The sequence below is a fragment of the Phasianus colchicus genome, chromosome 4 (assembly GCF_987193195.1).
Source record: "Phasianus colchicus chromosome 4, bPhaCol1.hap1.1, whole genome shotgun sequence".
NCBI lineage: Eukaryota > Metazoa > Chordata > Aves > Galliformes > Phasianidae > Phasianus > Phasianus colchicus.
This window is the reverse complement of record NC_143439.1, coordinates 6,757,868-6,774,979: the sequence shown is the minus strand read 5'-3', so window position 1 is coordinate 6,774,979 and position 17,112 is coordinate 6,757,868. Positions and strand designations below refer to the sequence as shown.

General features: G+C 41.0%; 1 protein-coding gene across 2 annotated transcripts; it reads right to left on the bottom strand.

The window, feature by feature from the left end:
• Positions 1 to 344: 344 nt before the first annotated feature.
• Positions 345 to 16,577, bottom strand: AADAT (aminoadipate aminotransferase). Of its 2 annotated transcripts, XM_031613842.2 has the most exons (15): positions 16,235 to 16,577; positions 15,505 to 15,573; positions 14,594 to 14,762; positions 13,448 to 13,580; positions 12,790 to 12,864; positions 11,742 to 11,951; positions 11,182 to 11,247; positions 9,897 to 9,979; positions 8,713 to 8,809; positions 7,873 to 7,934; positions 6,079 to 6,143; positions 4,754 to 4,860; positions 4,061 to 4,162; positions 746 to 2,916; positions 345 to 547 (listed from the first exon to the last, which is right to left on the bottom strand). In XM_031613842.2, exons 2-14 carry the CDS (start codon positions 15,569 to 15,571, stop codon positions 2,866 to 2,868), a joined length of 1,287 nt encoding a protein of 428 aa, XP_031469702.2. In that variant the 5' UTR covers positions 15,572 to 15,573; positions 16,235 to 16,577; the 3' UTR covers positions 345 to 547; positions 746 to 2,865. The 2 variants fall into 2 exon arrangements, with proteins under 2 accessions (XP_031469702.2, XP_089994622.1); XM_090138496.1 differs by lacking the exons at positions 9,897 to 9,979; positions 11,182 to 11,247 and adding an exon at positions 9,264 to 9,352.
• Positions 16,578 to 17,112: the final 535 nt, after the last annotated feature.

Below are 17,112 nucleotides of genomic sequence, written 5' to 3'. Positions count from 1 at the left end.
CGAACAACGTTCGTTTTCTTGGTTTCTCCGAGCACACAGGAAAAGGGTCTGGAGCAGCACAGGGAGCTGGGACAGAAACAGGAGAGCTGACCTAAACCAGGCCAAGGCAATATTCCATACCCTATGCCATGATACGTAAGGAAAGACTGGAAAGAAATCACAACACCCCAAAGAAAGGCCACCAATATCTCCAGCACAGAAAAAACTTCTTCCTTAAAGGTGAAAGAAAGAAACAAAAGCCTGGCTGGCAATTCAACAAGAAGTCTTATGCTAACGGAGGCAAAATTTAAAAAACAAAATCCAATGCAGGCAAGAGATTAAAAGCAAATATCATTGCAACAAAAACAGGCAAATAAATTTTATTCTGAAAGACCAATGGAGGCAAAACAGAGCAAACAAGAGCAATACACGCATTTCAACTTTCAACATTGAGGGTCCAAAAGACAAGTTAATTGCACAAGATTGACAGCCAACAGAATATGCAAGCTCGCTCCTGCCTCCCGCGTCGTCCCCACGCCGCTCCTTCTTCTTTCTTCTGCAGCAGCTCCTGAAACGTCAGTGGGGACACCGTTAGACCTGCCCAGCGGCAAGCCCACACGCCCCCGCCCCCCACCACCTGAAGAAAAAGGGAAACCCGACATCGCAAAGGAACTCGGCACGCGACCACCCAGCCAACGAAGGCCTTGCATGCCCCCTCCCCAGTCCACCCACCCCAGCAAAAACTCCTTTGAGCAGCTTTGCTCACCTCACTGGCGCACGGCGCGCTTCCAGCCGGTGCTGCGGGGGATCACAGAGGCGGGCAGACTGGGCAAATGGAGCTGGGCACACAAAAAGCAGCGGCCAAAGAGTCGGCTGCCCTGCTTACAGGGGGACCCCAGCCACTGCCACCACTGCAAAGGGCCTGGGACTCCGGGGCACTCTCGCTCCCTGGCTTACAGGGCAAGAAGTATCGTTATTCCTGTTCAATAATTTGAGTGCTGCCTTGCCAGTCAGTGATCTTGTCCTCATTTTGAGCGGTAGGACAGCAGTTCTGTGGATTAAACTCCATCTAAATATTATCTTCTGGAGATCAGCTAAAATGATTCATCCTTCTGCTTCTTTGCTGGAGCACTGAACACCCCTTTAACCTGAAACCATTCATTGCTTTCCAGACCATTTTTCCTTTTATTGTGAGCCCTGAGGCTCTACATATCCATGCTCTTTTAATACAGGTGTTACAGACCATGCTTTTAATACAGTAAAGCTTACAAAGAAAAGCTTTGTTCCCTTAACATTTTCCTTTACTGGCACTGTATTAATTCTACATGTTCTCTTTTGGCAGCTCTGTAAATCTGCTCCTGTTTAACCTCATGCAAGAAAGCAGAATTAGTATGGATAAAATGGAAACTTGTCTAATTCTTATTTTCCCATGGTACTCACCTGTGTAAAAGTCCCGATATATGTCTTTGAGATCTCCATTTGTAGAACTGTGCTAATAATAAGTTTTGGGGTCAGTTAAAAGACCTACTGTTATTTTTAATAAATCTCAACTAGAGAGAAAAGTGGACTCATTAGGAATGCTATGAAAAGGTACCTCTAATTGTGGAGGTTGCTGGTTTGTCTAAGGGCTTAACAATGTGACTGGAATAGAGTTCAACTTGGGAGAAAATAATATGCAGTGTTGTAGAATAGAGTTTCTTGGTCACCATACAAGAGTACCATTTATCCAGAGGAAAAACAACAGACGTATTATTCTCTCATTCACCAGGATGAAAACCATAATTACAGCCTCCTCCTGGGCTGTACCACCCATCCCAATGGTCCTAGCTGTGCCCAAGCCCAGTCCAACTCTGTGGTGCAGCACCAATAGCAGCAGCTTGCCTGCCTGCAGTGAGGATTGGAGAGAAACCTAGGGATGTGGGTTGGGTTGCAGGGTGATGCATCGAGAAGCCTGGAATAATCTATACAGTTAAAACTTTCTGAAAGTTTTGTATGTGGTGCCAAGAATCTAACATTTGGGATGATGATAATCTAGGGACCAGAGATCAAAACATCTTTATTTTTGTGTTTTGCTTGCTTTGTACATCTGTGTCAAGGTATTCTTCATTCCAGTGTGTGCTCAGTTAAAAAAAAAAAAAGATGTCTGCAGTTAACCAAGGTAGCAGTTCTACTGGCACATCCACATGCCTTTGCTTACTGGGCATTTTCTAACACACAGAATAATTACTAAGATACCAAAGTGGAAACAAGCAAACAGAAAACCTATAAAAATTAGAAAAATTAGTTGCAAGACCACTGCTAATTGCAAAGAACCTAAAGCCAACGTTTGTAATCGTGGCTTGACTTTGCTACGCCAGTTTCCAATTTAAAACATTCCAACCTCATTTTTATCTGACAAAGTTTTAGTAAAACCAAATACTGATCTTCTTTAAACCAGACAATGTACCACAGGACAAGAAGAAAAGCAAAATAAAAAAGCAATTCCAACAAAAGGTCTTGGCAGAATTATCAGTTAGGATTAAGAGTGCCTACAACTATTTCAGGTGTAACTTCCTAAGTGACTGATTTCCCTGCTTCCTAACCCAAACAGAAAGCAAAAGGCCAAAATCAAGCTCTAACAATACTATGGATTTGACAGGAGGCAGAACATTTGTTTTTAAGCATATTAAACGTTTTTGGATTAGAATAAATTTGGCAATGCAATGTACTGAGAAGAAAAAAATCAGCAAATTGTTTTTCACAATTGCAAATTGTTTTGCTTTTTTTTTTTTTAGCTGAATCAATGGAAACATCCATGGTACTGCACTTGTTTTTAAAGTGTTCATCAAAATCCCGATGTTAACATATATTTTCTTGAGATGATTTTGATAGCTGTATGAGCTCTACTCATTTTTTCCATACAGCTTCTTTTATAAGATCAGCCAGTCTCTGGAAAGCCTGCAATGATATAAAAGATTATTGAAATTCATACACCTGCATTACTTAAACACACAATCTACTAAAACTACACTAATGCTCACATATGAGCTCACTGCTTTATACTACAAAATTCTGCTGATATTGTGTGTTTTCCTTTTTCTCTAACAACATGCACTGGCTTTAGATCATATTGTGACAAGATAAAGCTTCCACTCATCTGATAAAAAAATGAAAGTTGGTTTTTTTTCTGAAACAGAAAAATACACTTATTGATGCTCAATGATCATTTGGAGTTGAAATAAAGCTAATCAGTTGTTTTAATAGAACTAGTGATCCTTTTAACCCATTATAGAGCCCTAGAGATGCCAAAGCTGAAAGAAAAGAAAAAACAACTTAGAAGAGAAGCATACAGAAGTACAGTGTCAGCAAGGTACGATTTGACTGTCCACAGTATGCCTAGGAATTACTTCCTCTTTCACAAACAAGAAGAAATACAGGACAACAGAAGCACATATCTGTTACAGACCCAAGTAGCTGAATGAAAGTAAAACTACAGATACTGAACTTTCAAGCACCTGCATCAGAGGATCACTAAATCTGCACAAAAAGTTATCTCCTAGACTTTCTCCCCATTGATTTTACAGATACAGCCAAATAACATCCAAACTGTTTGTAAAATACAGATTACTTCTTGAGAAACGAAACGCAACGTGCACATGAATCATAGGAAAGAAAATCAATATTCTTCCTTACAACACACAAAAAGGGTAATTCAGTTTCAGGGATGGAAAATAAGGAAAATAAAAATACATGCTGTTTGCTAACGCTAAGACAGATAGCAAAACTTTGGCCTCAGTGAAGCTCTTCTGAATAATAACTGGGATGACTAAGTGTAAGAATCTATATGTATGCAATACACAGAAAAAAAAATTAAGGAGTCATAGGACTCCTTAATTACTAAATGGAGCACATTGCAGGAAATTTGGATAAAAGTATCTTGCTGCTTCAAAAGTACTGCTTTAGTGCCTACATACCCAAACAAACACACTAACAAGTAAGAAATCACACAAGGAGAAGTAAAAATATCATCATATCATGTAATTGCATGAGAAACTGTTCTTGATAAGAATGTTTAAAAAAGAATAATTCCAGTCTCACTTACCAGATCCATCTGGGCTGGAGAAGGCAGAGAGAAAGAAGCTCTGACATAAGGACTGGGCTCTGAACTATCAATGTTGAACACTCCTCCAGGAACCAGTAACACCTATGTAAAAGCAGTGAACCACTCAGTTAGAAGCACTCGTACAGGTTGAAAACAATACATTCTATTAAATTTGAGAGGGCAAACTGGTATCAGACTTTTTGTAACAAAACCAAAGGGCTCTCAGGCTGGTGCATAACCAGATTTGGTTTACTGTCAGTGTTTAGAAGTACCAGTGCAGTAGGATGCAGTTTACTCAGTGCACTGTATTGTCTCTCTTAAATTTTAAAAATAAAATCACACTTAATTTTTCATACTAAAAAGAGTCTGTAATGATGGCTGCCCACTCTATTACATATACAATACCAAAAATACACTTTAGATATATAGTGAATATATTGTATATAACATATATAGTACATAGTATATATGTGATATAAATTTAAGCTGATTAAATATCAACATTTGAATACATATAAGAAAATATTTTACTAATAACACACTACATTGCAGAACAATGCCTCAGACTCAGTGATGATTGTGGACACAGGTTCCCTGCTTTCACAGGTCTGTGCCTACATGCAGATAGATAAAATAAATCTATTTCATCATTTCCTCATTTAATATTTTAAGCCATTAAGCCATAGGTCATACTTCTTTTTGCAAAGCTTTTTCCATGATCAGCTGGTGTGTATCAGAAACTCCCTTAATTTTGATCCATAGGAACATGCCAGCAGCAGGAGGATGCCATTCTGCCAAGCCTAGAGAAAAAGAAAAGGGAATCAAGAAAGAAATTTCTGTTCTTCCTGTAATTTGATACATCATAGAGTAAATGATGTAAATTTATTGCTTGAATGAACTTCTGGTAACAAGCAATGTCCCTCAGGGCTCCGTCTTGGGACTGGCACTCTAGAACATCTTTACCAGTGACAAAGATGATGGGATTTAGTGCACCCTCAGCAAGTTTGCTGACGACACCCAGCTGAGTGGTGTGGTTGATTCAAGCAGAAGGAAGGGATGCCATCCAGAGGGACCTTGATAAACTCAAAAGATGGGCTCTTGTGAATCTTACGAGGTTCAACAAAGCAAAGTGCAAGGTTTTGCACTTGAGTCAAGGTATCCCCAGATATGTATACAAATTGGGAGAAGAACCCCTTCAGAGCAGCCCTGCTGAGAAGGTCTTAGGGGTCCTGCTGATGAAAAATTTAACATGAGGTAGCAGTGTATGCTTGCAGCCTGAAAGGCCAATGGTGTCCTGGCTGCCATCAGAAGAGGGGTGGCCAGCAGGGAGAGGGAGGTGATTGTCCTCCTCTACTTTGCCCTTGTGAGGCCCCATCTGCAGTACTGCATCCGGGTCCCCGAGAGCGTGCAGAGAAGGGCCATGAAGATGATGCACGGGCTGGAACACCTCTCCTCTGAAGGCAGGCTGAAGGAACAGGAAGGTGGGCAGTTCTTAAATAATTATTGCTGATTCCACTGCAGACTGACTAAAAGGAGTAATTATAGTCACTAACTGTAATTCCATTGTTGCTGAGCAGCTTTGTTCTGTGCTCTGTGATTAATCATAAAAGCGATGTCTGAAATTATGTTCAGACAAAATGACCATCACTACTACCATATTTATATCTTCTTTTAAAATTATGCAACTGAATCTGACACTTTCGGATGGAGATTTTAAAGACAGAGATTTTAAACAGAAAAAGAATGTCATGGAGTGAAATACATTTGGTCTGTAAAGTTGCTTTATATGTGATAATGTGGTGAGATTTTTTCTCATCATCATTATCCTGTCCCCCCACCAGAAAAGCAGGACAACTGCAGTCTTAGATAATCCACCCTAAGCTTAATATTTCACGTCACTGATTTGCTCATAGTGATCATCTATCACTTTGGGTGACCTTCAGCAATTTTTCTTGAATACGAAGATGATAATAGCTAGAAAAAAAGTATAAGTTATTAGCTGTGTTGCACTGACTGACCTTTTAACCATTTATCAGCAGCAATGAGCATTGCATCCCGCTGGGTCCTGTAGAACTCCACAACTCTGAAAGTACATTACCAATTGAAAGCCATGATCTCATAGTGCTTCAGAATCCATTTGTTTCCAAAAGCAGAAACAAAGCTTTTCTACTTATCAACCAAAATGCACACTTAACAGAAATGTGAACACATCCTAGATCAGCACAATATAATATACTGTGTATATGAAACTTTGTATATGCATTAGAAAAGTCTTGAATGCTTCGTGGTGTCTGCAACAAAGCACAGATCAATGAGAAAAAAAAAGTGCATTTGTAGCTGCTTCTTAATCCTTACATGCCTGAGAAAGTTCAGTATTAAACACTTTATAAATGATATCCATTCTATTATGTTGGTGGATACAAGCCCTGTTTGCACTAGTCATCACAAAACATGCATACAGAAGTAAATTAAGTATTTGTATGCCTGCAAAAGTACATGTGATATTTATGCATTTGGGTTAAGTTTTCTGTAATAGGTACACATAAAAACAATATTTCATGAGATAAAAACAGATCATATGATAAACCCATCATGACTATCTGACAGCTTCCCTTGTTTTAACCCTTTGAGCCTACTGCTTTCATACTTCAACTAAAATTTCAAAATAATACAATAACTTACTAGGGAAAATGACCCTACCCCAAGGTCTAAGAGAGACAGTGTACAATGTACAATGACTACTCTCACTGGTATAAAATGGAGCAGCTGTGATTCTGCAACATTAGATAGACATGACAGAAATGTATGGTGTAGAGTGCATAGATCAGGTACAAAATGGCTCCCTTCTCTAAATATGAACCATACTTAGTAGTTTCCCTTTTCTTTGATACTCTTGGAACATGGAGCTTTGCTTTCCGAATGTATTTCATGAAGCCTAACAAATACTAACTACCAAAAGCTAACGAATCTCAAGGACTCTGCCTCAGGCAGTTATTACACTCTACAAAAAAAGGTAAATTTTACTTCTGCAGTTTTTACTGCATCATAAATTCTGTGGTAACGTTTTTTTTTCTTTGCTTTTCTGTGCTGTTATTTTACTTTCCTGTTGGAATCGAATTTTAAATATGAGGCAAAACTTTCACAGAAATGTAATCACTATAAACAATAGGCTTACTCTGAATCAAAACCACAATCTAACAAGTCAACCTGATCCCAGTGAAATCATGTGGAAATGGTAGGACCTAATAAAAAATAAGTCACCTGACAACAGTCTCTAGGAGGCTATAAAGGGTTGTGGGTAGCCTACTGCAACATTATTTTCTTTAGGTAAAGAGGAAGAACACATTTGGCCTAGGAAAGGCTGCCTCCCTGTCAGGAAGAAGGTAAGTGAAGAGAGATGTTTAAGAGTCATGTTTTCTAATTGCTGAAAGCTGAGATAAAGTGTAGTCTGAGTTCTCCTACAAATCTATCTTTATGCTCTTGTTTCTTACACCTATTCTGTGATACCTAACGCAATACAAAGCCAGGGCTAGTATCTCTTTTTCACTGTTTGTGGAATGGGTAAAGCCTGGTGCTCAGGGGCAGAAGTAGCTGCTGTGGTCAGATGCAAGAACCTTTCTTATGCTTTTCTTACAATCCTGTGACAAGCCTTTACAAACCATAACGTGCTACCCATTACTGTAGGAAGCTTAGGGTTCAAATCTGATTATGACATTTGAAATGCATCATGGATACTCACGTGGATATGTTTTGTGTAGGTAGCAAGAAGCAGCATAACAGATGAAGGGATTCAAAATATGACATGACCTTACCTGTCTGTGTGCTCCAAGAAACCCTTTTCTCCCCACTGCTGAAGAAGCTGTGATATTATCATCTAAAGAAACAAAATGCACTATCAATACAGGGTTGCTCCACAGTCTCAAAAAATATATTGCCCTGTGTGCAAGAAATTGCATGCAGGGTCTCTTGGAGCCCTTTATAAACTGGGGTGCCAGTAGCAACAGACTATTGCAGTCCATGTCACTGCTACCTTTAAGGACAGTGGCAACATTTGGAAGTTGGAGTTGGAAGAAGGAATGGATAGAGAGCTGAATATGGCAACCTGGGCAAAAAAGGAAGGCAATGTATACTGTTTTACAGAAGTTCCTTCCAGTCTCTTTATTACTGCCCCTATGATGAACTAATGGAATTAGAAGTTGTGTGTAGACATGCTTGATGTCTCCTTTCCTTATTACCAGTTATAAAGGAGCTGCTGATGGCACCTTTGTGATGTCTGTGAGCTGCCAGTATTATTTTAGATATTAAGCATAAAGAAAAATGAGGAGGAGGAGGGGAAGAAGAACTTCTACTGTTTGCTTTATATTGAGGTTTTTCAAGTGATCCCATTGACAAGAGATAAAACATCTTAAATCTTTATTCTTGAAATCTGCTGTTTAATATTATATTATATTAGCTGAAGTAGTAGTGCTTTCCCTGCACAAAGATCTCTAGTTCTGGCTGCAGTTTCTTTGGTGATCTCTTCCTTTTGGTGAATCAATATCTGTTCTTGTAAGTAAACTGAAAAAGTCTAGTGCAACTTTGCTTGTTCTTAGTTTCCTCTGACTTGGAATCCAATCTTTCAAGTACAATTCAGTTGGTAGTTTAGTACTTGCCTGTGTGAAAGTGCTGGTGTGCATTGTAGAAACCTGAATGTGTAGAATAACTCTGTCGATAAGAGGCTTGGGACCTGTCAGAAAACCAACTCTCAACCTAGAAGGAAAAGGAAAAATTACAATAGGAAATGCAGTGTGCAAATCCTTTATGTGAGTTATGGTTTAACTTGTAACCAGAAAACCTACAATCATTTCACTAATGTGCTAAGGCTCTTACATGTATTTATATCTTTAATATTGCCCTGAACTCCAGGTTTACACAACTTATAAGCTAAGATCAATCAAAGGAAAGGAAAGATGGATTATTCACATAATTGAAAGTCATGAATGCTCAGGTTCATGGAAAAATATGCAAGCTGGCAAACAAACAGGCTGCTTCTTTTGCTCTTTTAGCACTGCAGGATAAATGGAATTCAGGCTGATAAAATAGGTTCTTATTCATGTTTCATTGCTATGACCTGTCTTTACTCAGACTGTTTTTCTTCAAACAGCTATTAAAGCCAATCAGTGAGCTCAGATGTGTCCTTGGCAAAGACAAAATTGCATCGTGCCTTTCTGTAGTGTCACTTCTGGAAGTGTCATCACACTTGGCATCATGCTGTCTCTTCTCTTTCTTGGGGATGGGGTCACAATCCACTAGCTGCCAGTGAAAAATTCGTATTATTTTCTTATATCTATTAGAATAATAAAAGCAAATTAAAACACAAATGCATTGTTTGGTGTGAGAGTATCCAGCTTAATTTTTCAGGAGGACACAACCTGAAAGAACTGTAAAGCTAGAAGGTATCACTATAACTCTGATTGTAGAGAATTATGCCATTATTTCTTTTATATGTTGGAAGAGTCTGCAGAAGTGGTAATAGGCAGGAAACTGGCAAAAGACTACTAGGAGTTCCAGGAAGAGAGCTTCAGGCCAGCATCTCACTCTCTCTGCCTGTGTGGTGCCTGGAAGACTGGCCTGCCTGGGCAGGATGGCATAACTATCAGAATCAGAAGAGAATCAGAATTTGGAATTATAAATGACCTTCAAGAGATGACAGGAAAAGTTAGTACACTGAAGAAAAATGCCTTCCAGAAATGACCAGATATTAGATGAAAAAATTGTCATCTGATCCTTTTGTACACAATATTCGTCTTGTGTCTTAATCAAGAGGTAATACTGAGGAGTCTGAAGTGGGCCTTACCCAGATGAGAGAACTTTAGAGAATGAGTCAGTCCTGATGACTCTGCCATCCACATCCATTGAGAGGAAACTTGGAGCCCATGGCTTCAAAGAAAAAGAAGAAATAAAATTCAAGTTTCTAATAGGGATTGTGATGGAATTACTTTCTTTGCTATGGAGACATAATTATTTCTTTAAAGTACATATTTTGATAGTAAATATTTTAGTGATGGACATTCAAAGGACAGGGGCAGTAATTTGCTAACAAATGTTTATTTAGACTAGCTGTCTGAGATGTAATATTCTGTGAAAGCCATCAAGAAATCAGCCTTGTTTCCTTCAGCCCACTGAACAGCACACAAGTGCTCAGTTCAAGATTTGGTATGATGCCAGAAGCAGGGGGAACAAATTCTCTGTCAAGGCTTTTAAGGAGTATACAAAAGGACATTGTAACTTTAACGATGGAACAGTAGCTTTTCCATTTACTTAAAAACAACCAAACAAAAAACAACCAAACAAAGGGAAGTTAGAAGGTATGTCCAAATTTTGATCTGAGTTCAGCATGCTTTTTTCTTCTATCAAATATTCTACTACCTTTATGCATCCTCCCCTCGTTCTCTAGCAAAGCTAAACAATGCTATTCAGTATCTGTAGGCAATGTTATTGCCTCCTCCCACAAAAATGTATTTCAAAAAAGAATACTGAATACTACTGTTTAGCTTCTAACAGTTTTGCTTCCTTACAAGATCAGCTTTTTATTCCTAAAGCTGAGTGCTTGAGCAGACTGCTGTTGCAGATCCATTAGGAAAGACAGTTAAACACTTTATTACCCACAAGAGGAAATATGTAGGGAAGGAGGGAGGCTGCCTATCCACTACTACTTCCTATGGCTTTTGGGATAACCGGATGCCAAAAGGCAAAGGGGTAGAAATGAGACGTGATAGATTAGAAGTAGACCATCTTCCCCTGGATGGAGAAGTGACTGGGTTGAAAGGAACATCAAGAGGCTGCTATTTTCAAGCACTGCTTTGGTGGTGTGTTTGTTCTGCTCTGCAGGCAAAATCTTTGCAATTTTCTCAGTAATGAGGGAAATTCAGTCTTGTGTAAGGCTTTAGGAATTTGAACCACCACAATTAAAAGGCTGATGCAATGAAATACCACAAAGGGGGCAAGTAAAAGTAGCAATAGACTGTTAAGCATATGACTAACTTAGAAGAAAGACATGAAGACTATCGAAGAAGATTTATGGCTCAAACTCTAGTTCTTTGGTATCAGAAGTGAAGGTGCTACCTAACATGGAAGATTACCTTTTCAAACTGAAGAAAGTAGTAAGGATCATCTTCTATGATAAGGAAATCATATTTTCTTGCAAGCTAAAGAAAGAAATGAATTCAACACAAAGACTGATTAAAACATAAAGACTGTAAATGCAGGTCCAGTGTACTCTGGACCTATTACCAGGACCATATTAGGATCTCACAGGTTGCTCCTTCACTGTGTGTAAAGCTGAATCAGGAGGAGGTTTCAGATGCCCAATTCAGACATCAGTCTAAACAGTAAACACACTACCTGCAGTGCAAGGGCAGGTGCATAACTAAAGGTGTGTTCAAAGGGTACAGTACACTTGTGGCAAACCCACTTCGAAGCTCCTGACAAAGACAGCAGGCAGCAATGTACTGCTACTGCAAAAAATAACTTACCTCGTGCTTCTGAAGACTCCTCATGGAAGAGGCTTTGTTTAGAAACAAGTTCTGGGTAGAACGTGTTCTGGACCAATAAGACGTAGCATGCAGAGTACCTTTAGCTACAACAGGATGAATATTTACCCATTTCTACCTACAACATTCATGAGGCCCCTCCTACATACCTGATAAATCTCCTTCTTGCGATCCGCAGTCAGAGAGTTTCCAGTTGGGTTGCAGCCATTTGGAATCGTGTACAGGAATTTGGGGAGAGGGGGGCTGTGGTTTTTTGTATCTTCTGGATTCCAAGATGACAGAATTTCTTTTAGAGCTTTTGGAATAATGCCATGTTGGTCACTAGGAACGTTAATGATGTTACAGCCCAAAGGTCTCAGCTGTTGATAGGATGAAAAAAACTGTCATGATCCCTTCTGACTTTATAGCTATCCAAAATTCTTACTTCCTCATGATTCAAATCAAAGCTTGTCTAGGTTTGCTATGTAGCCTGTCAAACTTATCACGTTCCTCTTCATTTGCCCCGTTAAGCCACGCAAGGAGAAAAAGGTAACTAATGTCTAATTGCTGTTCTTCTACAGGAAATGACACATTTTTGCAAGCAAAAAGGCATGTGGAGAGTTTGAATTGTTCTCTTCATGCTCTTAACACAGACAGGAAGTTTACTGCAACTCTACTTCCAGTGGATCATTTGCATTCTACTAGTGCCAGAATTGTAAGCTACTCATTACTGACAAAGGGGAAAGAATCTGCTCACAGCAGGTATATTCAGCAATACCTGGAGAACAGAATGATGCTACTGCAATGACATGTTGACAGCAGTGTGAAGAGTTGCAGGAAAAATACTAACAAAACAGCATGCTGTCTCCCCTCCATGGATTTCAATCTGTAAGGTACAGTAAAATCAGACTATAAAACGCTTCAGTAGAACACGATGATTTGTTGAAATACCACTTAAAATCTATTCTGAACTGACTGCTGTAATGACTTTATTCCAAATCCCAAACATGACCTCAGTGCTAGAACAAACTACAGGATTTAGAAAAGGACTCTGTGTCCTGGGAATAGCTTTTATGAATTTCTTTGTGAACTTAACAGTAAAAACTTGACTCTTAGATGCCTTTTTGCAGTAAATACAGGGGATAGAAGCAAGTAGATCAGCTACCAAAGTGCTGTTCAAATCTGATGTTCACAGCTTTCTACTGATGAAATACTTACAGCTGCTAGTGTCCCAGAATATGTGGGGGCATCCAAAAGGATGCTGTCCCCAGGATTAATTAGCATTTCAAACACCTGTGAAAGAAAACTATTTTAGAAATATTTTACATATGCTTCCCAGTTCTGACTTTAGTGAGATTGTAAGTCTTGGTTACACATCAGTAATTCCCAAAAAATTTAAGTAACTGCTGTTTGTGAGGAAAACAGATGAACAACCAGCTTTAGAAACAAAACAGAGCTAGGGAATAACAGTTTTGAAATGGGAACAGCTCTCTGTACAACAGAAAGCATTTCATTTGCAGAAAGTATCAACTAAGCAGCGGAGCAGACTGAACAGGTTGATTATTCAAGGAAAACTAATACAGTTTGTCATGTTACAGAGAAGCAAATAAGGCACCTATGTGCTGATTACTTGAGTAACAAGAAATGTTATCTTAGTATATTTTCTGACAGGCTTTTTGGTATATCTGAGCATTCATGTATGTTTGACAAGAGACTGCCCAACGTGTTTTAAGTTCTGTTACCTTGTATGGATAGCCTGAGGTGTCTGTTTAACAAATACTCTACACAAAGCTTTGCACTGATGCTTAATGCTAAGTATAGCTGAAGAAAACATCTTGAAAGAAGTACTTTTAATATACTGAGTTCTTGGTCCTACTTTGCATAAGCCTTCCTGGCTGCCAGTTGTGACACACACTTCCATTTGTCCTCGCTCAGGACTGTAGTTGGCTGTGGGGGGATTGTGTAGATTCCTCTGAAAATTCTTCAGCCATGACAGCAGTTCTGGAATCCTGAAAGAGGAATGAGGTAAGGTGCATCTAACATCTTACACAGGCCAAGAAGAGGCTGCTCCTCTAAATACTGTCAAATCTAGCACACAGTCCTGAGTCTGGCTTTCACTGTCTCACAACTATACTCAGATGCCAATTTGACTTTTTTTAATCAAATAATGGTAAAGATATCAATCTTTCTACTGGAAGAGCAGCAAAGATGAGCATCTACAGTCCACACACCGAATGATGACTGAGAAATCTGGGCACAAATGGTTCACTGAGGATGGAACATGGGTGGAGGTTAAACAGGATCTGTTCCTAGGAACAATCTTTCCATACTCAGATGTGGCTATCTGACAAAGCTTGCCGTGCTTCTGGAAGTAAGGTACAGCTAGCAAGAAACTTGGAAATGAGTTTTTTTTTAAATTGTTTTAAGATAAAGTCTTGTAATACATCTACAAATGCCTGTTTACTAAAGTTGTGTTCACTTAAGTATTAGGAAAAGCTGCAACTGCACTGATTAATGCCCTATGTGACTACGTAGGTACGTGCATATTTTTGCATGCCTGACTTGGTGCTGCCTACGGGGAGTTAATAAGAACACTAAGCTAACATAGCATATATGCAATTTTTGTACTAAAAATGCCAATACTATAAAAATCTCAGTTCAAGCACCACAGGTGCTATGTGTCGACTTCTTTAGGGTACCAAATAAAGGCAAAATGAATGCTCCAGGATCTGGAAATTGCACGTCAATACTACATCATTCATTGAACAGCTTAATACAAAACACAGGATGAGTCCTTTTACTGACTTGGGAGTATATCAGATACAAACAGCTGGGAAATCTCTGGCTTGTTTAAAAAAAGTGCTCATCTACTCAGAACCTCCTGCTTAAACTGAAACATAAACACTGAGGAAAATTTGAAGAAGTTAAAGCTGTTTCAGTAAAGATCAATTAAGGCAATGATAGAGAACTTCAGGATTCTTTCATTCTGCCATCTTTTAGTGCAAGCAGCCTTTGCAGATACCCTGCTGAGGCAGAGTATTGAAGAGCCCTCTTCATTAAGTCTTCCCCAATCTCAACAGCATTTCCATGTCCAGTGGCAATAGTAGCCTTCTTAAATGGAAAAACAGCAGGGTTTGGTGCCCCTCCAGCCAGAGAGATGAGAGACGGAGGAGACTTTTGCATCAATTCAGCTACAGTAAAAAGAAAATACCTTGATTACAATTTGATTATTGCAGCAGTTGCTCACACGCTTTATCTAATAATAACCCAGGCAAGTTTGTTTTGTTTTACTACTACTGGTAGTTACATCTGATCATAGCTTTTAAATAAAGGAGCGGGAATGCTTCTGGCAGCGTGGCTTTAGCAGCAGAGGCACTGTGTAAATAAGGTGGTATGAAGGAAATGATAACTCTTGCTTTAAATACAATTTCACAATCATTCACATCCAATCTGTGCTCTGCTAGGGGCACAGACTGGACCTTGGCGAGTGAACTTGTTCACAATATGGAATTTGTGCTGACTTGATGCTTTCAGCTCGGATGTGAGAGGACGGATGCAATCAGGTCTGGCTCAGTGCCTTCCAATACTGAGTTTGTTCTGCAGTACTTATTAGACAATTGGACAACGAGTGGCAATTCATTGCAAGCTGTGCCAAAACCCCTGCTGCAGGAGTGATAGCAGAGACTTTCAGGCCCTTGTTTAAGTGACAACAACACTATTTCTTTTGTCTGGATGAGTTTCTGAAATGAACGTTTCAAGGCTATTCTTTTTATCCGTACCTGACATCTCTAGATTAAAGCAGTCGTGTTTAACTGGCCCTGTGAACACCTTTCTCTCAAGCCTGCTCAAGTCTTTCATCACGGCACCTCCACAAAGTCTAGAACACGAGATGATACTCTTAAGAGAACCTGCCAGCAGCGGGCGCATACTCACTCAGAACTCTTATTGGAGATGCTTTTCTTGCTGCGCTCACACTTGTGAGAAACCGAGAATAATTCATGTCTGTGAGGAAAGAGCAATTAGTTGAGCATCGAGGGGGAAAATGAATGGGAACCCTCCTGCTTCTGGAACGTGCATCTGCCACGAGTAACGCCGCCAAACGGTCCTACCCACAGATAAGCTCTATCACATCAATTTGCATTTAAGTCAATATTGGATCTTTTCTTTTTGGAACGAAGGAGTTTTCTTCTGGGCCACGGCTTCCCTCCTGTTGCCACGATCGCGCACAGCAGGACTGCAACCGTTTGAGTCGGAGGGGAGCCTTAGAGGCAGCGGACAGGGACAGATACCTACAGCAGTACCGTGTGCTCCCAGCCTGGCTCTGAGCGTCTCCAGGACTTCTACCGCCTGTCCGGACAACCAGGCACGGATTCTGAGTGACAGCTGGCAGCTTGCCCTTCTAGCAAGAGCAGCGCCGAGCCGCCTCTTTCGGCTATCGGAACAACGCCGTGGAAGCACGCCTCGGGCGGCCGCGCTTTGGGAAAGCGCCGCTTCCAACGTCACCGCGGAGCGCCGTTCCGTTCGCCCGTCTCGGCGCTCCCCGACCCCACGATCCGCTCGGAACCCAGCCCAGCCATGCCGTTCCATGCTATGCCATGCCATGCCATGCTCAGGCCCGCACCCCCCCGTCGATGCGGCTGGCGGGGCGGCCGCTCGCACCTACCGGCGGCACGGCGCGGAGCCGGCGGCGACCCCGTCCGCAGCGGGTGGGCGGAGAGAAGGGCCGCGGGAGGCGGGCTGCTGGCCCGGGGCGCTGCCGCTGCGTAGGGGCGTGCCGAAGTCGTGCGAGGGGCCGTTCCGCCCTCCTTTATTTATTTTAAGCTCGGGTTAATGGGGGGAGGAGCCGGAAAAGCGCCAGGTGGATCGGAGCTGCTTGCAACGTGACCTTGTTGTTCTGTTTCCGGGCTGCCGCCGTTATGCTTCGTGGAACGGAGCAAAGGCCGAGGAAACATTGGGGTCGGTTACTCCGCGATTTGCTCTCAGCCGATTACGGCCCAGCGGCTGCGGGCCTGCAGTAGCTCCCGCCGACCACCAGGTGGCGCCGCTTTTCCGTCCCGCGGCGTGCCGATTTCGGGTCGGAGCATAGCGGTGCGAAATACTCCAACCTGAGGTCTCACCTGTCTGTTTTCTGTCTGTAATTTGTATCCGCAGCGCTTCATTCCAACTGAAGAAAGTGCAGGTGACAAATCGAGCCTCTTGACTTATTTCCCACGGGAGTGCATAGATGGAAAAAGGATGCTGAGATTAGAAATGAAGATGCAAGTTAAAAATCAGTTCTCTTAAGGAGGCTTTGCAATTTTGGTCTGATGACTCACAAAGATTTTTTGTCGCTAAATAGGATGCATGCAGACTGTAGGAATAATTTTCTAGGTTTAACAATCACAGAATCACAGAATGGCCAGGGTTGAAAGGGACCTCAAGGATGATGAATCTCCAACCCCCTGCCACATGCAGGGCCACCAACCTCCACATTTAATACCAGCCCAGGCTGCCCAGGGCCCCATCCAACCTGGCCTTGAACACCTCTAGGGATACACGGGG